Genomic DNA, 25906 nt, shown 5'->3' with positions numbered 1-25906 from the left:
TCCGCTCAGCTCCAAACTGACCGAAGGTGTCCTCCATGCGGGGCGCGCTGCCCAGAGTGACATAATGTTTGTGTTGTTTGGCGAGTCAGGAGAAATTAAATGGCAAGCGTTGGGGAAAGTTGTAGCTAGTGTCTGACAAGTCTGATTTGTTGGGGTCCCTTGATACAGGCAGGAACTCAAAACACACACACACACACACACACACACACATACATACAGTGAAATACAGACCTGGACCAGGACTGTAATAAACAGGGTGTGTGAGTGTGTACACTGTACAGTTCAGTCAGGGAGATGAAACGTGAGTTGTTTTATTTTGCAAGATTATGCAACACTGACTGTGAGACTATAGTCAGAAATCTCTGCGTTGTAGATCCACCAATTAGAGACTGTGGATTTTGTGTTGGTCATTCTGTAATCCGTCATCACTGAGAGTGACCAGTGAGATGGTAGGAGTCTAGCACTGTATTTTTCACACTATTAGGCGCACTGGATTATAAGGTGCATTTTGTGACACTAGTAAGGAACAGGGGTGTTGCCATGTTTCCCTTCTAATTCAGCAGGTCTCAACAGGAGAATGGATGGAGCCATGTACCGTAAAATCCTGAGTGACAACTTCCTCCAACTTTCCTCCACCAGAACATAAAAAATGGGTTGTGGCTGAGTCTTCCAACATGACAATGACCCAAAACATACAGCCAAGGCAAAAACAAAGTTTATGGAGTGGCCTAGCCAGTCTCCAGACCTTAATCCCATAGAAAACCTACAGAGGGAGCTGAAGCTCCGATTGATTTAGAGATGATTTGCAAAGAAGAGTGGACCAAAATTCCTCCTGACATGTGCTCAAACCTCATCAGTGTGTGTATGTGTTTGTGTTCTTGTTTTTTTTTTTTTTTTTTTGATGCACCAAAATCTTACCATCGCTGATCACCGCTGTCCACATCTGGGTCTTCTTCTTCCCAGAGTGGCGCTCGTGAGACTGGCACTGCTGGTCTCTGAAGGTGGGCACTCCTTTAGAGCATGGTGGTCCCTCACACGCCTTGTGCTCCACACTGCCCCCTACACAGTTCCTCCCTCCAGGTCCAGGCCTGCAGCAGAAAAGCCAAAGCATTAAAGCAATAGTTTGGTGACCAACCAAATTCTCCACCTTGCACCACATGCTGTAGATAAGGGCACTTTTGGTGCTACTTTACTCTTATGATGGAGTGTTGAGGTCAATCTAATTCCCAGTGTGTTCAGTCATCTCTAATAGTCTTTTAATGTGGATTCTGACACTGTATCGCTCATTAGAATGGTTAGAAAGGTTATGGTGAGCGGGAAGGACCTGATCCACAGTGAACACAGCAGAGTAATCTGGATGGATGATCTTGGTGTCCTCAGTTCTCCTGGTTAACAGTCTGTGACCGGAGGAAATGACCTCTGTGTAAAAGCTGTTAACTCAGACTCTCAGAACCGCATTAACATCAGAGACCCTGCAGCCTGCTGGAGACACCAGAGATACACCCACACAAGGCAGATACAGCCAGGTCACAACCTCCATTACTGACATCAACTCGTCTCTACTCCTCTCTTCTCTTTTCCTCTCTTCTCTTCTCTTTTCCTATCTTCTCTTCTCTTTTCTTCAACTCTCTTCTCTTCTCTTTCCTCCTTCTCACCTGTCTACTCTCTTTTCCTATCTTCTCTTCTCTTTTTTTTCTATCTTCTCTTTTTCTCATCTCTCTTTGCTTTTTCCATCTTCTCTTCTCTTTTCTTCAACTTTCTTCTCTTCTCTTATCTTTCCTCCTTACTTGTCTTCTCTCTTTTCTTATCTTCTCTTCTCCTCATCTCTCTTTGCTTTTCCTATCTTCTCTTTTCTTTAACTCTCTTCTCTTCTCTTTCCTCCTCCTCACCTGTCTTCTCTCTTTTCCTATCTTCTCTTCTCCTCACCTCTCTTCTGTTTTCCTATCTTCACTTCTCTTCACCTTTCTTCTCTTTTCCTATCTTCTCTTCTCCTCTCTTCTCTTTTCCTATCTTCTCTTCTCCTCATCTCTCTTTGCTTTTCCTATCTTCTCTTCTCTTTTCTTCAACTCTCTTCTCTTCTCTTATCTTTCCTCCTCCTCACCTCTCTTCTCTCTTTTCCTATCTTCTCTTCTCTTTTCTTCAACTCTCTTCTCTTCTTTTATCTTTCCTCCTCCTCACCTGTCTTCTCTCTTTTCCTATCTTCTCTTCTCCTAACCTTTCTTCTCTTTTCCTATCTTCTCTTCTCTTTTTTTCAACTCTCTTCTCTCATCTTTCCTCCTCCTCACCTGTCTTCTCTCTTTCCTTTCTCCTCTTCTCCTCATCTCTCTTTGCTTTTCCTAGCTTCTCCCTCCCTCCCACCCACTACACCACTACACATCAGGGAGGAGACTGCGGAGAATCAGGGCTAGGACCAGCTGACTGAGGAACAGCCTCATCCATCAGGCCGTGAGGATGCTGAACTCTCTCCCTGCTATACCTTCACACCCTCCCCAGCACTTGTTCACTTTACCAGCCAAGGTACTTTAGTAGTAGGTGTTTCTAATAAAGTGGCCAGTGAGTGAAAAAAGCACAAGGTACTGTAGTAGTAGATGTTTCTAATCAAGTGGGAAGGTAAACATACAAGGTAGGTGTTTCTGAGAGGCGTGTGTGTGTGTGTCTTACGGTGGGTTGTCGCACTTCCTCTGTCTGAATCGAGCTCCAGTGCCGCAGGTTCGGCTGCACATGCTCCACTGACTCCACAGACTCCAGTCTCCGTCCACATGCTGGGGAATCGGCGTCTTACTGACACAGTCACCAGCTCTGCACCACTGTCTCACACACACACACACACACACACGAAGATATTTAAAGAATTGTTGTAATACACCACATTAAAGGGGTTTTCGAGCATGAAGTTAAATCTGAGGCAAGTGAGTCCTGCAGTTTTTTGAATGTTGTTTAGGAGTCTTTTTTAGCCTCTTGGATGAGTTGTTGCTGCCCTCTTGGGGTAATTTTGGTTGGCCAGCCACTCCTGGAAAGGTTCACCACTGTTCCATGTTTTTGCCATTTGTGGACAACGGCTCTTACTGTGGTTTGCTGGAGTGCCAAAACTTATAAATGGCTTTATAATTATTTCCAGACTGATAGATCTCAATAACTTTATATTCTTTCTCATTTGTTCCTGAATTTCTTTGGACATTGGTATGATGTGTATCTTTTAAGTGTCTTTTGGTCCCATTTATTTTTATTGATTAGTGATTTATTGATTAAGAACAGTGTGTGGCACTAATTAGGCTTGGGTGTGGTTTGAGAAATTGAACTGTGATAAACCACAGTTAAGTTATGTTTTAACTGGGGGGGTCAAACCCTTTTTTTACACAGGGTCATGTAGGTTTGGATTTTATTTCTCTCCCTTTGGTTTAAAAACTGTATTTTATGTATACTTTTGTAGTTTTTGAATAATATTTAAAAATGTTTGATGATCTGACACATTTAAGAGTGACACAATTGTAAAAAAATAAAGAAATCATGAAGGGGCAAACACTGTTTCACACCACTGTACTACTACTACTACTACTACTACTACTACTACTACTACTAATAATAATAATAATAATAATAATAATAATAATAATAATAATAATAATAATAATAATAATAAAAATAAGGTTTTTATGGCAGGTGTCCTCATTTGTTCCCCAAATGTCACAGTACACTTTTATCATGTCCCATGACTTTTGCCACATCCTATGGCAGGGTTTATACACTTTTTAACCAATACATTTCCATGATATTTTCATGACTTTTTTTATGCCTTTAAGGCAAATATTCATGACCATACGATTTTAAAACATCAGTGCAGATTTAGACAATAAAACAAAAAAATAACAAAAACTATAATCAAAATTGATTATAGTAGGTCTAACATAAATCCGATAATATTGAGATACAACCTTTAGTAATAAAATGTGCGTCAGATCCATTTCCATGACTTTTCCAAAACTTATACAGTCCTGGAAATTGCTAATTTCAAATTCAATGAGTTTTCCAGATTTTTTATGAGCAATTTTTCAAACCCTGTATAGAAGATAAAGGATAATGCACTGTCCTGATAGATATGCATGTGTTCAACTTTAATCACAAGATACCACCTCACAACTTACACGGATGTGAGTGGTATATGATCAATTTACATTCCGCTATCCCATGTCTTTTGGCATGCCAGTGTATCTTTTAAATAATAATTCTTATTCAGTTTTGGTTGCCAGTTATCTGAAAAAAGTGCAGGAAATGGAAAGGGGTGAAGGGTGTGAGGTAAAAAGCTTCATGTCAGAATTTTAATATGGATCATAATGAATGTGGTACAGGTCAAAATGCTAATGCTAATAGCAGTGGTCATAATATTGCAGCACAGGTCAAAGTGTTAATGTGGCTAATTAGGGATTATAATGAATGGAGGCCTGTGGGGACATTTGTTATAGTCTAATTTCATGAACGACACTCATAAACGTCCTTATTGGCTGTCATTCACAGGCTGTACAGCTCAAATTTAAAGTCCCCTGATCCAATTTTACTCAGAGGGGGGGCTAAAAAAAATAGGACGTGTTGTTATGCTCTTAGATACATAGATATTGTTGTGAAACGCAATTAATTAAGAAGTAAATTAAGCATGTACACAACAGCGAGCAAGCGGTGTTGCAGCATGGAAGCTAGCAAGCAGGTTCAGCTGGTTCAACTGAAACTTTAGCTACTACACATCCTAAAAAGCTTCGACACGTCTCAAAAAAGCTCAGTGCAAAAAGCTAGGTTAGATAACTACGGATAAAGTTCACATAAGTTACTGTACTTGTCTTGCACTGGATTGTGTAGATTTAGTCTCCTCCACTTGGCAACCCGAGTGAGCTTCACATCGGGGGAGGGGTGGGCGGAGCAGACAACTCTCTTATAAGAGCTCTCATTTCCTACTGAATGCTCTTTTAAGTTTCACAAAAGGTTTTTTTTGGTTTCTTTTCTTCTCTGTTAACGCACATTGGTGTGGACCTCTACCTCACTCTGCCTCCAGTCTTGCTATGTCATGTGATCACATATTGCAGTGTGAAAAGCTCCCACTGTTGCCGTATGTATGTAATGCATTTTTGCGTTCACTGTTATTCAAAGCATTATCACCGTTCTTTCAATGTGTTTATTGTAAACACTCATATCACTATAATAAAAAAAACATTATTTATCTGATTTATTCAACAGTTTTCTCAGTAGTGTCTTGTATTCTCGCAAAACATGATAAGAGCAATAAAACAAGATTTTTGCATGACAGTGGCAATATATATTTATCCAGCTCTGAAAAAGAAACCACTTTGATTTTATCAAATTCAAAACCTCTGGAATATAATCAAGAGGAAGATGGATGATCACAAGCCATCAAACCAAACTGAACTGCTTGAATTTTTTCACCAGGAGTAAAGGCATAAAATTACCCAAAAGCAGTGTGTAAGACTGGTGGAAAAGAACATGCCAAGATGCATAAAAATGGTATTTAAAAACAGAATTATTCTACCAAATATTAATTTCCGAACTCTTAAAACTTCATGAATATGAACTTGTTTTCTTTGCATTTTTTGAGGTCTGAAAGCTCTGGGTCTTACTTGTTATTTCAGCTATTTCTAATTTTCTGCAAATAAATGCTCTAAATGACCATATTTTTATTTGGAATTTAGGAGAAATGTTGTTTGTAGTTTATAGAATAAAACAACAATGTTCATTTTACTCAAACATTTACCTATATTTCCGGTAAATATTAAAATGTTAAATGTGAAGCGTGTTACCTTGTCTGCACCGCATTCTGTGCCGTCCAGAGGCGGGTCCAGTTTGGTCTTGCAGGAAGCGTCTCCTTCCACCAGACACCACAAACCCGCACACATCAGGTGCTAAAACAACACAAGAGCTTCGGTTAGCCTAGCATAATTTAGCATCCCATCAGGACAAGATCTAAAGACAACGTCAGTTTGAAACAGAATAGTGACGACAGCTGACGCTGATATTTTGTTGGCTGTTGGTTGTTAGTTTTGATGTAACCAAAATTCAACGTTTTCCAAACATCAAATACCAACATCATATACAGGGGTTGAGAATGAAACTGAAACACCTGGTTTTAGACCACAATAATTTATTGTGGTGACGGACAGTTCTGGTGGAAACAGGAGAGTTGAGGTGCACATTGAATTCTGCCGTGATTTGTCAAATCAATCAAGGTTCAAGGTTTGTCTAACATTGGAGTATTTTAAAACGTGAACTTGTGAAGGATTTCTAAACAAAAAGCAACATCTGTCTAATGTTGGAACTCGATAAATCAAATCATTATTGTTTTTTGAAGCATATATGATGTTGATTTCAAACCAAAAACCAATGTCTCTCTAATGTTGGAACTTGGTATATCGAACCAATATTGATTTCCAACCAAAATCCAATGTCTGTCTAATGTTGGAACTTGATATGTTAAACCAATCAAGGTTCAAAGTTTGTCTAATGTTGAAGTGATAGGTCAAACCAATGTTTTTTTTTTAAAGAATTTGTGACTTTGATTTCTAAACAAAAATCAATGTCTGTCTAATGTTGGAACTTGATATATCAAACCAATCAAGGTTATACGTTTGTCTAACACTAGAGTGTTATTTCAAACCAATGTTTTTAAAGGATTTGTGACTTTGATTTCTAAACAAAAATCAACATCTGTCTAACGTTGGAGCTTGATATATCAAACCAATACTGTTTTCTGAAGAATATGTGACTTTTTTGAAGAATATGTTAGCAATATGATTGCTAACCAAAATTCAATATCTGGCTAAAGTTAGAGCCTGATATATCAAACCAATATTGATTTTCAAACAAAATCTAACATCTGCCTAATGTTGGAACTTGATATATCAAACCAATATTGAGTTCAAACCAAAATTCAATGTTTGTCTAATGTTGGAACTTAATATATCAAACCAATATTGATTTCCAACCAAAATCCAACATCTGTCTAATGTTGGGACATGATATATTAAACCAATATTGATTTCCAACCAAAAGCTTGATGTTAAACCAATAATGCATTCTGAGGGATATGAGACTTTGATTATTTCCAACCAAAATCCAATGTCTGTCTAATGTTGGAACTTGACGTTAAATCAATGTTTTTGTTAGGTGTTACGTGAATTTGATTATTTCCAACCAAATATCAACATATTTCTTATGTTGGGACTTGATATTAAACCATTGTTGACAGAACCAAAGTTCACCATCTGTGTAACATTCGGTTTTGACAACAACCTGATTCTCTTTTTCAAACTAAAATTCGATGGCCCTCAGAATGAGGTTCAATGTCTGGTATAGTTTGTTGTCTGGTATAGTTTGAGTATTAGGTCTGTTACTATGGTAACATTATTATATATTGCAGTATCAGTGGAATGTACAGTATTTTAACAGTAACAGAGCATGAAGCACATCAGGCCTTTCATTTCCACTGCTAGCTAAAACATGACCAGCTGTACTGTACGTATACTGCAGATCATTTCACCCGTACTGTAAGATCTGTGATCAAACTCACAGTGGCAGCTCTGAGGAGCTTACCGGACCTGCCTCTGGGGCAAAAGAGGAGGGTAACTGTAGATAAGCCTTATTTTATGGCTTCCACCAGGAGCCAGGGTGCCTCCACTGCCCAGAGGAAGGAGGAGTTTTACACACAGGGCTAAGCTATGCTAACACTGACAGCGGTGGAAAGCAGATAGAGGAGATAAGAGTATATTTCTCTGACTATGCACTCCTCCAGCCCCATAAAGCTGTCAGCAGGACAGAATGGCAGATTTACATCCACCACTCTTCCTCCGGACAGGAGAAGATGAAAGAGGGAAAGAAATAAAGGAAGTGAAAAACAGGCCTCGGGCTACGAGTATCCAACATCCCTAGGTATGCATGGTGTTCAATTGGGAGTAGTTCTTGATCCGGCTTAAGAATAAGTGTAAACATTTGTGGAAAGTTCTGGGGAATGAGTAGTTGTTGCATTTTACATTGTTTTAGTTGTGCATTTTTCTCTGTTTATTTGAATTTGGAAGAAATTGGGTGTTGTTGATACTGGAGAGCAGCTCATCACCTCCAGACTAGTTATGGGAATACAAATTCCTACAAGCACAGCAAAATTGGGGAGATAAGTAGGATAAAAAAAAGTTTAAGAACACAAAAAATATATAAAATAAAGGGTCATTTTGCAATATATAAAAAGAGTGAATTTTAAAACTCTGCACTAAAGGCATTTGCTCCCAACCCTTACCGAGTTCGTGCAACGTTCTGTCCGAGCCCAATAAAACCAACTTTTTTTTTCTCTACGTAAAGCATTAAAGTTGACTCTTTCCACTACAATTTTTAGTTGTTTAAATGAGTGAAATCTGTTCGGAATGATACAGTTAATAAAGAGTGCAACACGGAAGAAGCATAGGCTCTGTTACTGTTTACACTTTAAACAGCTAAACCAAACAGAGCTTGAATAAAGGATCATTTCAACCCCCCAAAAAGTATTTGGTGTTTTTGATACTGGAGAGCAGATTATCACCTTTTCTCAAAAGTAAATTTTAAAACTCTTCACTAAAGGCAGTTTTGCAATTAGAGTTTAAATCAGGCGCAGAACATCCATCCCGACCCTTCCCGAGCCCGTGCAAAGTTCTGTCCGAGCCCAACCCGGCCTGTCCCACAGTAAAACCGACTTTTTTTTCTACCTAAAGCGTTAAAACTGATTTTTCTAAACTACTATTTTGAGTGGTTTGAATGAGAGAAATCTGTTCAACTGTTGATACTGGAGAGCAGCTTATCACCTCCAGACTAGTTCCTAAGGGCATAGCTAAATTGGGAAGATAAGGGATAAAAAAAGTAAAAAAAAAAATACATTTAAAAATATAAAAGAAAGGGTAACTCTGCAATATATAAAAAGCCTGCTCCTAACCCCGGCTAGCACTGGTGGAGTAGCATTAGCATTACCCGCTAACCACACTCACTATTTCCTTTTTCAGAAGGGAGTATTATCGGCCTGTAGCCTGCTCCTAACCCTTGCTAGCACTGCTGCAGCAGCATTAGCATTACCCGATAACTGCACTTGCTATTTCCCTGTCAGAAGGGAGTATTGTCAGCCTGTAGCCTGCTTCTTTCCCTGGCTAGCACTGCTGGAGCAGCATTAGCATTACCTACTAACCTCGCTCGCTATTTCTTGTTCAGAAGGGAGTATTATCGGCTTGTAGCCTGCTCCTTACCCCGGCTAGCACTGCTGGAGTAGCATTAGCATTACCCACTAACCACACTCGCTATTTCCCAGTTCAGAAGGGAGTATTATCAGCCTGTAGCCTGCTCCTTACCCCGGCTAGCACTGCTGGAGCAGCATTAGCATTACCTACTAACCTCCCTCGCTATTTCTTGTTCAGAAGGGAGTATTATCGGCTTGTAGCCTGCTCCTTACTCCGGCTAGCACTGCTGGAGTAGCATTAGCATTACCCACTAACCACACTCGCTATTTCCCAGTTCAGAAGGGAGTATTATCGGCTTGTAGCCTGCTCCTTACCCCGGCTAGCACTGCTGGAGCAGCATTAGCATTACCTACTAACCTCCCTCGCTATTTCCTCGTTCAGAAGTGAGCATTATTGACCAGTAGCCTGCTCCTAACCCCAACTAGCACAGCTGGAGCGATTAGCCGCTAATGCTAATGCTCCAGCTGGTAATCTAAACTTATTGTAAATAAACGGACGTGCTTTACTCACCCAAATAAACAGTTTTTTGGAAAGAAATCTATGTAGACTAATATCCAGTGCTGGATTGACTTTAAAAGAAAGTTTTTTATTACAGTTGTGTTTACTTAGCTTAGCTTAGCTTTAACCCCCCACCACCACCCAGCGATGAGACCTGTAGCTTAATATGTGCCTTATAGACATTTATTGATAGTGCCCCTTAAAATACAGTGAGCCTTACAGTGCAAAAAATATGGTTCTACATTAAAATTATATAATCAGTTTACCTGATTCTGGTAATAATCAGATTTTTGCTTTGGAGCTAGACAGTTAATTCGCAGAATACCTCAGTTAAGAGTTTACATGTACTGAAAAAATCTGATTACTGAGATAAAGTTATCCAGATCTTGTTATAATTTTTTTGGATCTTCCTCCAATTTAATAAAACAGAAACTGATAACTGTACTAATCTGATTATGAACATATATTATTAAGTGCATGTAAACACACTCACTGAGAAATTGTACTGTAGACTACTACTGAACTATTGAAAGGAAGGGTTACAGGAAACAGAGCCCATTTTCTCCTAAAAACCTCAAAGCGTCTCCACAAAGTCTAGCAGAGAAGATGTATAGCTTACAGCTAAAGGCTAAACGCTCTGAAGTCTCCAAACCCAGATACTGCAGGAATCACGCCAGGCCTGTAACTACCTGCCGCAAACGTTAATGTATACTAATGTATACTCAGTCACCATGACGACCCAAGGTCCATGTGGGATATCACTTACTGAAATTGTGTAGAAAGACAAATATCTCTGCACAACAAAATTCATTTTCCCTCACCTCTGATTAACCTTCAATGTGTAGTCTTTCCCACCAAAGCTAACTTTCCTTGGGTTAATACCTAAAAATTTAACATGGTCAATTCTTCGTTATATTTTCTATTAGGCAAACTGGTGTTTTAACCAGCCCAGTGCCTTTTTTGTGCTTAACTGATGATGATATTTTTAGCACATAAATCAACCTGTGAGGTACCCAAGCTAGAAAAGCTTTACGGCATGAATCTTACAGCATGATTTTAACATCTTGCACCCTCGCTGTTAAATAACGTTTATGAATATAGACTGCTTTATTTAAACCTGTTATATTATGCCCAAAATACAGTGCCTTTTTCCACATTTCAGGCTTCAAACATAAATATATGAAATTGTAAATTTTTGTGAAGAATCAACAACAAGTGGGACACAATCGTGAAATGGAACAAAATATTATTCCACACCCCCGCCCCCCACCCCTTTTATACTTTGTAGTGCCACATTTTGCTGAGATTACAGCTGCTTAAGTCACTTGGGGTTTGTCTCTATCAGTTTTGCAAATCGAGAGACTGAAATTTTAGCCCCATTCTTCTTTGCAAAACAGCTGGAGCTCAGTGAGGTTGGATGGAGAGCATTTGTTTGTGAACAGTTTTTTTCAGTTCTTTCCACAGATTATGGATTGGATTCAGGTCTGGACTTTGACTTGGTCATTCAAACACCTGGATACGTTTATTTGTGAACCGTTCCATTGTAGATTTTGCTTTATGTTTTGGATCATTGTCTTGTTGGAAGATAAATCTCCGTCCCGGTCTCAGGTCTTTTGCAGAGTCCTACAAGTTTTTTTCTCCATCTCCATCCATCTTCCCATCAATTTGAACCATCTTCCCAAATCTGTCCCTGCTAAAGAAAAGCAGGCCCAAACCATGATGCTGCCACCACCATGTTTGACAGTGGGGATGGTGTGCTCAGTGTTACTTTTACACCAAACAAAACGTTTTGCACTGTGGCCAAAAAGTTCTATTTTAATTTTATCTGAAGAGAGCAATGTTTCTCAAAGATATATATATATATATCTTTGAGAAATGGCTTTCTTCCTGCCACTCTTCCATAAAGGCCAGATTTGTGCAGTGTACAACTGATTGTTGTCCTACGGACAGAGTCACTTGTAGATCTCTGCAGTTCATCCAGAGTTATCATGGGCCTCTTGGCTGCATCTCTGATCAGTCTTCTCGTTTGAGCTGAAAGTTTAGAGGGACGGCCGGGTCTTGGTAGATTTGCAGTGGTCTGATACTCCTTCCATTTCAATATGATCGCTTGCACAGTGCTCCTTTAGATGAGATTTAAAGCTTGGGAAATCTTTTTGTATCCAAATCTGGCTTTAAACTTCTTCACAACAGTATCTGAGACCTGCCTGGAACTCTGAGACTATCACAGATCAGCAGGTGCATTTATACGGAGGCTTGGTTACACACAGATGGATTCTATTTATCATTATCCGTCATTTAGATCAACACTGGATCATTCAGAAATCCTCACTGAACTTCTGGAGTGAGATTGCTGCACTGTAAAGGGGATAATTAATATTGCACACCACACTTTTTAGTTTTTTTTTTCTAAAAAAAGTTTAGAATATCCAATAAATTTCTTTCCACTTCACGACTGTGTCCCACTTGTTGTTGATTCTTCACAAAAAATTACAATTTCATATCTTTATGTTTGAAACCTGAAATGTATCAAAAGGTTAAAAAGTTCAAGGGGGCCGAATACTTTTGCAAGGCACTGTACACGTATTTTGCATGTTAGTGAGGAAAAGCAACAACTTTCAATTTGGCAGTAGTTCCTCTCCATAAGTTTCGAGCCTCACAAGGTGATTTTTTTGTGCCCTCACAATACCAAAGACACAATGACTGGCCTGTTGATCACCTAAATATGGCCCAAATATGGTTTTCTGGGAGGCTGGCTAACGTACTGAGTTGATATGACGCTAATGATGGCAAAGAAAAGAAAGCATTTGCTTACAGTTGTGAAATCGGCCACAAAGCGATAATTGGCTGAAAGCCTCCAGTGTAGCAAATTTGGAGCAATTAGCAAAACTCAAACACATTGATTTTCCCACAGTCGAGTCCTTGAATAATACAGTACTTTGAGAATATGCTAAAGACAAGCAAAACCGAAACAAAAAAAAACTAAAGCCAACTACTGAATAAAGCAAACGTGCAGCTTAATGACCGAGCGATCATTCACACACTCCAAGCAGGCCTGCTTTCCTCAACCACCCACCTCCATGTCAGTGCAGAAGGTGGCGTTGGTGCCAAACAAAATTTGACACTGTTCATCAGCGCTGTAGTGCATTCCAGGCAGCTTGGCAGGCAAACGCACCCGGTAGCGGCTCCGAGGGTCCGTGTGCAGCAGGCAACCACTGGCCTTCGACCTAAATGAGGGCAAAAAAAAAGAAAAGAAAACAATATATTTTATACACAGAAAAACATGTCTTTTCTGACCATTAGTCTCATATATTTTAGATATTAATGGGTCATAATCAGGTCAGCAATGTCAAAAATCATAAACATCTCTAACTATGAGACTTTTTGACAGGATGTAGACCTGCTTATGTCAAATGGACCAAAAGACTCTAAATTAAAGAAATTCTGATGAAAGAATAAAAACACTGTTAAAACATAAAAAAAATATATATATATAGTTACAAATAAACAATATAAATGTTTTGTTAAGAATCTGATTAACAAACAAGATCAATATATATATATGTTATCACAAGTACCAATCCCAGGCCTAGGCCACTATGTTATACACTACCATTCAAGTCAAGTTTGGACACTTCTTATAAATATTTGTTTTTTTATTTGTATTAATTACTATATTGTATATTAATTTTAAAGAATTTTAAAAACTATGAAGAAACACATTTAGTTACTGTAGGTAGAAGACAAAAAAAATCACCTGATATAAACTGTTGTTTCTAAACTAATATGAACTTGTTTTCTTTTACTTTATTAGTCTTTTATATATTTAATAATCTTTTAATTAAAAAAATATATATTTATCCATTTCTAATTTTCTGCAAATAAATGCTTTTTTACCCCAAATATTTCTCTCCTGAAAATTCTCACACAATATTTATTTCCTCCTTGTAAAAAAAAATAACGCCCCCTGTGACCCCGTCTTCCTGGGCCGGGGTTGGAAACTAGGCCGAGCAGAGCGTGATGTGTCAGAGATTTCTCCAACACGTACTGCTGTATTTCCCAGCTCTCGGGGGACTTTCAAGCAGAGCCAAGGGGAGATGTTTTGATAAGCACCTGACACATATCTGTGCAAATCCGCCGCTAGTGAACAGCATCAAGGATTCCAGAGAATGTCTGGTATCGGCTGCACGCTAACAACAGCATTTCCAGCGCCTCGGCTAACCGCTACTGATACACCCACAGCAGAGTGCATTCAGTTACTGCATGCCTAAATCATCACACGCCACAGACCACACTGTGAAACTGACACGGTTTACAGAACATCAGAAAATCAGAAAGAACGTTTGAATATGTTTAGTGACTGAAGTCTGATACTTTCATGGAGCTTCCAGGCTTACAGGATCTTATACAGGCTTGTTTGTGTGGATTGTGACACTGTAGGACAGACTGGTATCCATAAACATGCAGATAGAAAAGTGCAAAATGTGTAGGGCTTTTTACATGTACCGTATTTTTTGGACTATAAGGTGCACCAAATTATAAACACACTAAATCAGGGGTGTCCAAACTACGGCCCACGGGCCATTTGCGGCCCGTTTACTTTTTTGGAGCGGCCCGCGAGGTATTTTAGAAATAGAATGAAAGTTGGCCCGCTGTTAAGCAGGTTTTTATAATGTGAGATTCAAAGTTTGAACGCTAGGTGTCAGAAACAGGCCAAAGAGTCTAAAAGTGGAGAGGGTGCGCATTTCTAGCACAGAAAAACGGGCCAAAGAGTCTAAAAGCAGAGAGAGTGCGCATTTCTAGCGCAGAAAAACGGGCCAAAGAGTCTAAAAGCGGAGAGGGCGTGCATTTTTAGCGCAGAAAAACGGGCCAAAGAGTCTAAAAGCAGAGAGGGTGCGCATTTCTAGCGCAGAAAAACGGGGTAAAAGAGTCTAAAAGCAGAGAGGGTGCGCATTTCTAGCACAGAAAAATGGGGTAAAAGAGTCTAATAGCGGAGAGAGTGTGCATTTCTAGCGCAGAAAAAGGGCCAAAGAGTCTAAAAGTTGCCGTAATTAAGAAGTTTAATATTAAGAGACATCATGAAATTTAACATCAATTTGAAAAATCTTAGTTTACACAACACTGTCAAAGATAAAGATATTAAGTCGAGTAAAATGGTGTGTAAATGAAATAATCAGGAAAAAAGTATTATTTAAAGTAGTATATTTCATTATTTGTTTTATTACAGAGTGTGTGGCCCGTGACTTCAAATATATTTCTCCTTCTGGCTCCCAACAAAAAATGTTTGGACACCCCTGCACTAAATTATAAGGTGAACTATCAATAAGCGTCTATTTTCTGGTCTATTTTCATACATAAGGCGCACTGCATTATAAGGCACATTATGTGACACTAGTAAGGAACAGGGGTGTTGGCATTATTTTCCTTTTAATTCAGCATGTCTCACCATTAAAGTTAAACTAAGGACTAAAAGACTAAAAGTCAAACAAGGGCTGGATGTTAATCTACACATATGTCTCTCCTGAAAACTGTTTATTTGGGTAAACAGTAAACAGCAATTTTATTTACAGTAAGCTTAGATTTCCAGATTTTCACTAAGCGATATTATCATTAGCAGTGCTAGCCTTAGTGCTGGAGAAACTTCACTAAAAAACTCACCTTTAGACAAAATATTGGAAATCTAAACTTACTTTAAAAAAACTGAAGCGTTTTACTCACCCAAATTAACAGTTTTTAATAGAGAAATCTGTGTAGATTAACATCCAGCACTCGAAACATCCAGCACTCGACTTTGAAATATATATATTTTTTTATATTGGCGCTTCCCCCAGCTTTACCATTAGAGGGGAAACCATGGTGACAACCTTGTCCACTTCGATGTAGGCATCCTTACTGGTGTCACTTAATGCACCTTATAATCCAGTGCGTCTTATGCATAAAAATAGACCAGATAATAGTGCACCTTTTAATCCGATGCACCTTATGGTGCAAAAAATACGGTAAGCTTAATATTAATCAGCAAATAAACTGCTGCATCCCTACACAAGTCCTGACTTGAACCCCATTAGAATGTAGTGGCTCTGGCTCTGCCAGAATTCCTCAACAGCAATCTAAAAGATTGATCTCCAGTTATAGGAAACATTCGGTTCCCTAATGATTATTTAATCTCATGAGTTTTCTCATGTTCCTAGTGGCGTATATTAAACTGTGTAAACAGATCTGAAGGCATTTAGCATGTAAAATATGCAACTTTTATAAGAAAAAAAAAAAATGTTTTTCCAGCACTGTACATCTGATATGTAGCTCAATAGCACCTGCTCCTTTCCACATTACTACTAAAGTAAGTAAGAAGCTTATGAATGAACTTCTTATCACTGACACACTAACAGCCTCCAGACATGCGATGTAAAAAAATAGCCATTGAAAGCAGCCCAGCTACTCAAATACTGGAAAACTGCAAGTTTCTCACTCACACACACACACACACACAGAGAGCTGAGGCTGATTTTCCACTAGTATAATAATTTTGTGTTACAGTTAAAGCAGCCACTGGAGCAAAGCCTGCTTATGCAGAGTAAGACTATGGTGGCTGGTATTTGTGTGTGTGTGTGTGTGTGTGTGCGATGCAAAGGGAATTTCTGTAAGATGTTAAATGCTGTTTTGCCTGGATAAATTATAACAGCTCTAAAAGCACTGCATTTCGATTCTAAGACAATTCCTAGATATTCCTAGAATTTCTAATCTGTTTATAATATTTTCTCCCAATTTAGCTAGGCCAATTATCCCCCATATCCCCATTAGTAGTGATGCCTTAACATTAGAAGGGTAAGGACCAGCACATGCCTCCTCCAATACATGTGAAGTCAGCCACAGCCTCTTTTTGAAATGCTGCTGATGCTGAGTAGCATAGCAGCGCTAAAGCTCGGAGGAAAGCGTATTGACTCGGTTCCGATACATCAGCTCACAGATGCCTTGTGCTGATCGACATTACCCTTTAGAGTGATGGGGTAAAGAGTGTCATCTACCCACTCAGAGAAAGTTAGGCCAATTGTGCACTCTCAGGGCTCCGGCAGCTGACGGCAAGCTGCATGACCAGGATTCGAGGCAGCGATCTCCCTTTAGACTTCTGGATCACTCTGCGATTCCAATCAAACTATAGTCAGACTGTGATCTAATTTGATGGGATTGTGACCATATGGTGTCTGGCTAGACAATAGGTCCTATTTTAACGATCTATAGCACTGCGGTTAATTTTCGGATTTGCTAGATTTAGAGCGTTGTTGTGTCTTTGGTATCGTAAGGACACAAAAAATGCGCCCTAATTCTCTTAATTAATGGTGGGTGTGTTTTGGGCGTAACATGAAATATAACACTGACACCAATCAGTGTTTCATTTGCCATTAAGAGGCAGGTGAGCTCTGACTTTGGCATATTCATATCTTAAGAGTGCAGTGCTTTGTACGTCTCAGCAGAGGACACTGACCTACACTTTCATGTTGCGAAAGTTTGTTGTCTAGTTGTAGTCTCTAGTAAGAATGAATGCCATGTGAGCCGTTTTCTGAGAAAAAAAGTGCTCCGGTGTTTCTGTTTAGCCTTGCTTTAGATCAATTAATTATTGGTCTCTGAGGAAAGACAGGACTTCGGCTCTTGCTTATGAATATTCATACATGCAAATATATCCCCTCTAATTGGCTAACAGCACTGCAGCAGAGAACATCACCTGCCTTCAGTCAAATTTACAGCTCTAAAACTCAAAATGTTTTTAGAGATACAGCCTTAGTTGTAAAGATATAGCACTGAGTGCTAGATAAAGTTAACCCTTTAACTTCACTTAAAGTCAGTCTCTTGGCGTCGCTCGACCGCAAGGTAAGAAGCTCCGCGGCGGAAAGAAACGTTATCAATGCAGCAGGGAAAGCAGAGGCTTCCTGTCACGGCACCACTCTCCCTGTGACATTGATAGCGTTTCTTTCAGCTGAACTAACGCTACTAAACTCTTGGTGATTATTGGTGCTTAGGCAGTTTCACCATGTCAAAGCCCCAGAGTCCGCTCTATATTGTAAAATCCGACCCAAACAGCGCCCCTTTTTAACAAGTGTTCTGTCGAGTTGTGCTGCCTTGTCAAACCTTGCTTCTCTAGTATATATTTAAGGTCTCGGTAAAATGCGGAATCAACCGGAGATCCAATTTAAACCTATAGTTACTACTTACACAAGATAGCTAACGCTAACTAGCTGATTTAAACAGAGCTGTGAGCTCTTTAGCTGACAGTGTCGGTTCTGCTGCAGCCCGGCTTTAGCTCTCACTTTCAGACCTCACTTTCAGATCACTAGGCCCATTCGTGTAGATTTATTTCTAAGCTTAGACACTATTTTAACAGTGTGGGCGCAAGGCGTAAGAATAGACTGTGGACGGGATATAAGGTAGCAGAGAGAATCGCAACTTGCCTTGTGAAGGGTGTCCAATAGGACCCAATGAGTAGAGAGTGATGAGATTAAGCAATGATTATGACTGAATCGTGATGATTATGATCGGACTGTGATTGGCCTGAGATTAAATTACAAATGGACTGTAATTACATTGTATTTGTACTGTGATTGTATATTTCGACTGGATTGAAGTTGAGCTGTTATCAGATTATCTATAGATTGTGATTGGATAATGAGTGGACTCACTGTTGAACAGATAACATTCAGATTGTTCTCAAATTAGAATTGTACCATGATCACATTCAATTAGGACTGGATTGTGATCAGGTCAGTTTGGTATTAAACATATAAATAGACAGAAAAGTGAAAAACACATCCATATATAGAAAATAATAAGAACAGGATCCAGATATCTAACACATCAATGTGTTTCTTCGATTTAAATTAAATTAAACATGCTATTGAATTAGAGGAAATGGACAGTGAGGGACAGTCAGCACTGGATCTAATAGCTTTAGCAGTAGTGTGTGTGGTCACTGATTGCTAATCAGCTGAGCTCCTGCTGCTTCTACAGCACACTTTTATTGCAGTGGCCTAGTTTATGGTGTAATTCAGAACCTCCTGAAGGTTTCATCAGCTTAATCAGATGAACCTCATTGTGGGATTGTGGGTAATTATAAAAACAGTGCAATGCTCTGAAAAGGCCTGGATCAGAGGGCAGCAAACATGTTGTGACGGATGTGGACAATATGAGTGTAAGCCCTTTACTAGTGCTTCTCTCCTACCCCAGAAGAACACAGAGGAATTGAGGAGAGGAGAGGAGCAATCACAATGCTCACCCTTCCAGCCAATCACAGCTGCTCAAGCAGCCATTATGTTAACGGTGTTAATTGTGGATATTTAAAATCGTGTTCTTAGGAGAAAAAATATTATATAGATGTATTACACACAAAGTGATCTATGTTAAGCATTCTTGATTGATGATGATTATGGCTTATAGCCAATGAAAATCAAAAGGTCAGTGTCTCAGTGTGGGCAGTGTGTCAAATCCTGCTGGAAAATGAAATCCGCATCTTCATAAAAGTTGTCAGCAGAGGGAAGCATGAAGTGCTGTAAGATTTTGTGGGAAAACACTTCACTGGACTGATTTTAGACCTGATAGAAACACAGTGGACCAACACCAGCAGATGACATGTCTCAAACCATCACTGATCATCAGTAAATTTTGCATTTCATTTGTAAATCAAGGGAGCAGAGTCTGGAGGAAGAGTGGAGAGACACACAGTCCAAACTGCTTGAGGTCTAGTGTGAAGTTTCTACAATCAGTGAGTTTGGAGAGACATGTCATCTGCTGGTGTTGATCCACTGTGTTTTATTATCAAGTCTAAAGTCAGTGCAGTGTTTTCCCACAAAATCTTACAGCACTTCATGTTTCCCTCTGCTACTGACAACTTTTATGAAGATGCGGATTTCATTTTCCAGCAGGACTCTAATTTTCTGAGACACTGATTTTTGGATTTTCATTGGCTGTAAGCCATAATCATCAACAATAACATAAATAAATGCTTAAATTAGTTCACTCTGTGTGTAATACATCTATATAATATACGAGTTTCACACTCTGAACTGAATTACTGAAATAAAGTAACTTGAACTACGATATTCAATTTTTTTGAGATGCGCTATTACCACTATATACTACTATCATGTATAGGTTTTGGGATTTTATCAAGATGTATTATGTCTACACAATGTATTATAGAGTACAATAAGTACATTTTAATTAATGGGATGATGTTACTAAATCATGTTTTGGATCAAGGAGGAGGAGAATCAGTGGAAAAAAGAAGGAACTTTTGGAGTTAAGAAACGGCAGTGATTTCCTCACCTCAGGAAGTTTTCCAGGTCGTCACGGCTGCAGGTGGACCAGGAGAGGTCGCTGGGGTTACGACCTTTCACCCACTCCCCTGACATAATGTGGGAGTGGCCAGTGCAGGTGGCGTGGTCGTCGTCATGGCTCATGCCCATGCTGAAACAGAGGGGAAAGGGGGAAAATTAAATTTTGGTAAGAATAAGCAATATGATATGTATCTTGACACAGGGTTATGATTCAATATATTGCAATATAATGAGATACTGTAAAAAGGTGTTATCAGATATATGATGTCATATATCATAAAACACTATTATATTTATAAAATCTAAATAGAGGCTCAGAGTGGTCCAGCGCTGCCACTATGATCAGGAGATTGCCGGTTCGAATCCTGGAACATTAAGGAGCTCTTTTGCAAACTTCAAATGTGCAGCAATGTTTTTTTGGGACAGCAGTGGCTTCCTCCGTAGTGTCCTCCCATGAATTCCATACTTGTTTATTGTTTTCCTTATTGTAGATTTGTCCACAAAAATGTTAGCATGTGCCAGAGATTTCTGTAAGTCTTCACCTGACACAGGATTCTTCCTCACCTCATTGATCATTCTGCGCTGTGCTCTTGCAGTCATCTTTACAGGACTTTACCACGCCTAGAAAGAGTAGCAACAGTGCTGAACTTTCTCCATACTTTTGTAACCCTTTCCAGCTTCATGCAAGTCAACAATTCCTCAGAAGGTAGATCTTCTGAGAGCTTGATCTTTTGCGCGGGACATGATTCACATCAAGTAATGCTTCTTAGGAAAAGCAAATTCAAAACTGGTGTGTGTTTTTATAAGGCAGTGCAGCTTTAACCAACACATCCACTCTCATCACATTGATTGGTCTCCAGGTTGGCTGACCCTTGGTTCCATTTAGCTAATAAAAAAAGTCATTAGCCTAGGGGTTCACATACTTTTCCCCCCTCACTGTGAATGTTAACATGTTGCATTCAATAAAACAATGCAAACATATTTTTTGTTTGTGTGGTATTAGTTTAAGCAGACTGTGTTTGTCTATTGTCTATCTTAGATGATGATCAGAACACATTTAATGACCAATTTATGTAGAAATCCAAGTAATCCCAAAGGGTTCACATACGTTTTCTTTTTTTTCTTGACATGCCCTCAATTTGTAATGATGGGGATTACTGAAACTTCCCATTGGTAGCGTTCATGTGCACTCGTCTCATAAATATAGCACTTCCAACATGACTTAAAGGCAGCATAACTATGCCCTATGTTCCAGTAACTGCAAATGAGATGCTTCTCCAACCACCGCATAGGTATATAAAAGCACAGCACAGTCCTGAAGTGCTGCTTCAAGGCTGAACTGTACAGAAACAGCAGGAGAATGTGAAGCAGGGCAAGCAGAAACAGCCGTTTTCCTCCCAAGCCCTGACCTACATTTCCAAATTAAAAACAACAACCGAGAAACGAACTAGCGGCACTGAAACGCAGGAACTAATAAAGAACGTGGCGGGTGGATTTCCAGGGCGTGTCTCTTTCTTCCCCGGCTCAAATAAAAGCAATAAAAGGCAGAGGACTCGCAGAGAGGGCAGCAGAGATCAGAGAAAGCCGAACATGATTTCCCTGCTTTATCAGGAGCCACTCAAGCCTTTAATGCAGGAAAACACCTGATAAATCGGTCAATAAGTTCACATCTTTATCACTTGTCTCCACTGAACTGTACTGTACTGAGATGGTTTCACATTCAGAGGCCAATTGTGAATGCTGATCGCACATGGATTTAACACACACACACACACACACACACACACACACACACACACACACACACACACACACAAATTTCACTGCCAAAGTAATAACATGGCCTACAGTAGCAGAACAGGTTCATAAACTCACACAGCTTTCTCAGACAAGATATAGCAACCTGCCTCACTTCAGATCTAGGATTCTACTTATTTCACTGAACCTAAAAACACTCAAAAAATAGACAAAAAATTATGATGAATATTATGATTATTTGAAAAGTGCCATAGAAAAAAATACATTTGTCCTTTAAATTAGTACATCAAGGGCGCCGAGTGGTCCAGCGGTCTAATGCGCTGCCACTATGAGCGGGAGGTCGCAGGTTCGAACCCCCGCTCATGCAACTTTGTCATCAGCTGCCGGTGCTCAGAGGGAGCAAAATTGGCCCTGCTCCCTCTGGGGTGGGTAGATGGCGCTCTCTCCCCATCATACTTAAGGTGGCGCTGGGCGACACGAAGCGTCTGTGAGAGGATGAATCGGAACCTGGCGTCACGGGCGTCACCGGTGATGGGGACGCACAAAGGGGTGGGACAATTGGATATCCAAATTGGGAGAAAAAGGGGAAAAATCAGAAATAAAAATAATAAAATAAAAATTGGTACATCAAGTCATGGTTCTTCAGACCTTTAAAATTTTCCTTCCCCAAGCTGACTGCTCTATGCTTTAGCCCACATCTTTTACCTTTAGCCCACTTTTCTAATCTTTAGCAACTTCTCACAATTTTAGACCACTTCTCAGGCCAAACTTTAGCCCACATCTTTAACCTTTACGTCACTTTTATAACCTTTAGGCTACATCTCACACGTTTAAACCACTTTTTTATTCCAAACTTCAACCTGCATCTTTAATCTTTAGTCCACTTTTCTAACCTTTAGCCACTTCTCACACGTTTAGACCACTTCTTAGGCTAAACTTTAGCCCACATTTTTTAATTTTAGTCCACTTTTCTAATCTTTAGTAACTTCTCACAATTTTAGACCACTTCTCAGGCCAAACTTTAGCCCACGTCTTAAACCTTTACATCATTTTTATAACCTTTTTACCACATCATACACATTTAAACCACTTCTTATTCCAAACTTTAGCCCACCTCTTCAACCTTTAGAGCCTTTTCTAATCTTTAGCAACTTCTCACAATTTTAGACCACTTCTTAGGCTAAACTTTAGCCCACATTTTTTACTTTTAGTCCACTTTTCTAACCTCTCACCACTTCTCACACATTTAGACCACTTCTTAGGCTAAACTTTAGCCCACATTTTTTACTTTTAGTCCACTTTTCTAATCTTTAGCAACTTCTCACAATTTTAAACCACTTTACACCTATTCTTTCATCCCTACATTGGCTACCTGTTAGATTTCGTATAGATTATAAAATACTTCTCCTGACGTATAAATCCCTTAATGGGCTGGCCCCGCATTATCTACAGGAACTCCTTACTCCTTACAATCCGCCGCGTTCACTCCGCTCCCAAGACGCTGGCCTGTTATTAGTCCCGCGTATTAGAAAAAACTATGCAGGAGGAAGAGCGTTCTTTTATAAAGCTCCTCAACTTTGGAATAGCCTCACTATTAATATACGGGACTCAGACACACTCTCAATCTTTAAATCTAGACTCAAAACATTTCTATTTGCTCAAGCTTTTGAGTAATGTCTCATTACAATTTTCTTCCTCTTACAGCTTATCCAGCAAATATAAACCCTGTCCTAATCATCTGCTTTCTCTTTCTCTCCCCATGTCCTGAGCTGCTGCTACCAGTGCCCATCCCACTCCAGCAGAGTTTTATAAAACCATTCTAACCCCTTTCTCTTCCCTCCCCTCTCTGTTCTCTCTCTCTATCTTTCTCACATGTGCTGAGACGCCTGGCCGGCCGGTCTTCCTGGATGTGTCCGTCTGTGGTTCCAGCTTTCAGGAATCAGCCCTGTCCTTCTACTCATCAGAATTATTACACAACCCTTCTAACTTCTGCTTTTTTTTTCTCTTCCTTTCCTTTCTGTTTTCTCTATCTATCTCTTTTACATGTATGGAGATGCCCTGTTCCTGATGTTCCCAGCCTGGCTCTCCACTGCCCGCTGTGTTGTTCTCCGGCTCTGCAACCCTGCACTGATTACCATTAACACACTCAGTATCTGTTTCTGTATTAGCCATAGCTCTATAGTTTGTGCCCATCACATTCTTATATTCATAAATTAGTACCTGTTATATTAGCCATAGTTCACATTAATTCTCTGTACTGTTTTTGTTCTGTTATTTGTTTGTTGTTTGTTTGTACTGAGCGGGTCAACCCGAGTAGGATGGGTTCCTCGGACTGAGTCTTGGTTCCTTCCAAGGTTTCTTCCTCTTAAAGGGAGTTTTTCCTTGCCACTGTGTCACCATAAAATTGGCATCTCTGTGGTGCTGCTCATAAGAGGCGTGGACCTGTTTTTCCTGTAAAGCGGCTTTGTGACAACCTTTGTTGTAAAAAGCGCTATATAAATAAAATTGAATTGAATTGAATTGAATTGAATTTCCAGGCCAAACTTTAGCCCACATCTTTAACCTTTACGTCACTTTTATAACCTTTAGGCTACATTTAACACGTTTAAACCACTTCTTATTCCAAACTTCAGCCTGCATCTTTAACCTTTAGTCCATTTTTCTAACCTTTAGGCCACATCATACACGTTTAAACCACTTCTTATTCCAAACTTTAGCCCACATATTTAACCTTTACGTCACTTTTATAACCTTTAGGCTACATCTCACACATTTAAACCACTTCTTATTCCAAACTTTAGCCCACCTCTTTAACCTTTAGCCCACTTTTATAACTGTTAGCCACTTCTTAAAAATATGTGCCACTTCTCCAAAATTTAAGCCGTTTTTCAGATACTTTTCCAAAATGTTCACACCTAAAAACTGCTACTATAACTTTCTGGCTACTTTTAGGCTACTTCTCAAAACTTTAGGCCACTGCTATAACCTTTAGGCTTCATGTCCCACACTTGCCAATTCTTTATCTAAATGCCACTTCACAATCTTATTCTATTACTCTATTACTATGTAAACACAATTCTTATTACTATTAACAGAATTACTCACAGAGTACAAAATCCAGTCATTATGAAATGTTGAACTTCCCCAGCTCTTTCCCTCCACACTGACTAACGATCACATTAGCAAGATAAAATCCTAATGAATCAGCGAGGCCGAACTCCAACATGAACCCAATCAGTGAAGCGAGGAAACGAAGAGTTATTCTGCATTCGAGAAAAAAAGAAAAAAAAAACATTTTCAACTGGTTCCTCAACACGGCTCAATTCCACGTCTGGCTTCCTGGCAGTACTGAGAGATTAGGCTTTTATGATCTCCAACCATAATTGCCTACTTTTTTTTTTTTTTTTCAGCAGCTCCTCAAAACAAATGAGCATTTAATGGATCTGAAATCTTGCTGATGCGAGACAAATGGCTGTGTAATGAAATGTAAATCAGAGACAGTAATAAAACCTGGCTACTCTAGCATGCTGAAGTAAAAGGCCAACCTGCGTTTAATGGCGACGAATGACTGCACCCACTGAAGGAGCTTTAGATAATCAGACAGTGATCAGACAATGAGTTCCAGCAGAGCGCTCAAAGACAACAAGGGCTTTTCACGCTTTGCGCCAGTCAGATGTCTGAAAGAGCGGCGCAGATGCCAAGGCGTGGCGCTCATAAACGCGTACTTGAGCGTGTAAATGTCAAGTCGACAAATTTAGCCTTGTTGCTAATCCAGGTGAAACCCTAAAACACAAACCCCATAACGCACTAGATTACAGCTTATATATTACACAAACAGTGGTCCATTTAAAACCCTCATATTCTCACTTTAATAGGTGTTTTATTGAGTGAGCACAATGGAGGCTTGTGTGTGTATGTGTGTGTGAGAAAGATGTGTGTGTGTGTGTGTGTGTTTTAGCATCATGGCACTGCTACACTGCTAAGTGCTCCCTTGGTTTCGGCACCAGTCGGGCGCTCCGCAGGCCAGCTCTTGCTGCCAGCCTTTAAAGCCCCTGCTAGGCCCTCGCCACCCTGCTGGAC

At 39.6% G+C, this 25906-nt stretch overlaps 1 protein-coding gene across 2 annotated transcripts in view; it reads right to left on the bottom strand.

The window, feature by feature from the left end:
* Nucleotides 1-25906, bottom strand: part of adamts17 (ADAM metallopeptidase with thrombospondin type 1 motif, 17) — a 170850-nt gene that overhangs the window by 67316 nt on the left and 77628 nt on the right. For both annotated transcript variants that reach the window (XM_049465461.1, XM_049465460.1), the window contains exons 9-13: nt 20058-20198; nt 12820-12970; nt 5802-5903; nt 2662-2807; nt 919-1088 (exon numbers count right to left, since the gene is read on the bottom strand). In XM_049465461.1, the coding sequence (XP_049321418.1) occupies nt 919-1088; nt 2662-2807; nt 5802-5903; nt 12820-12970; nt 20058-20198 (710 nt within the window). The remainder of the gene's footprint in view (nt 1-918; nt 1089-2661; nt 2808-5801; nt 5904-12819; nt 12971-20057; nt 20199-25906) is intronic.

The sequence above is a fragment of the Astyanax mexicanus genome, chromosome 16, assembly GCF_023375975.1.
Source record: "Astyanax mexicanus isolate ESR-SI-001 chromosome 16, AstMex3_surface, whole genome shotgun sequence".
Classification (NCBI taxonomy): Eukaryota; Metazoa; Chordata; class Actinopteri; order Characiformes; family Acestrorhamphidae; genus Astyanax; species Astyanax mexicanus.
The sequence above is the reverse complement of the archived record's forward strand: the minus strand, read 5'-3'. Positions and strand labels throughout refer to the sequence as shown.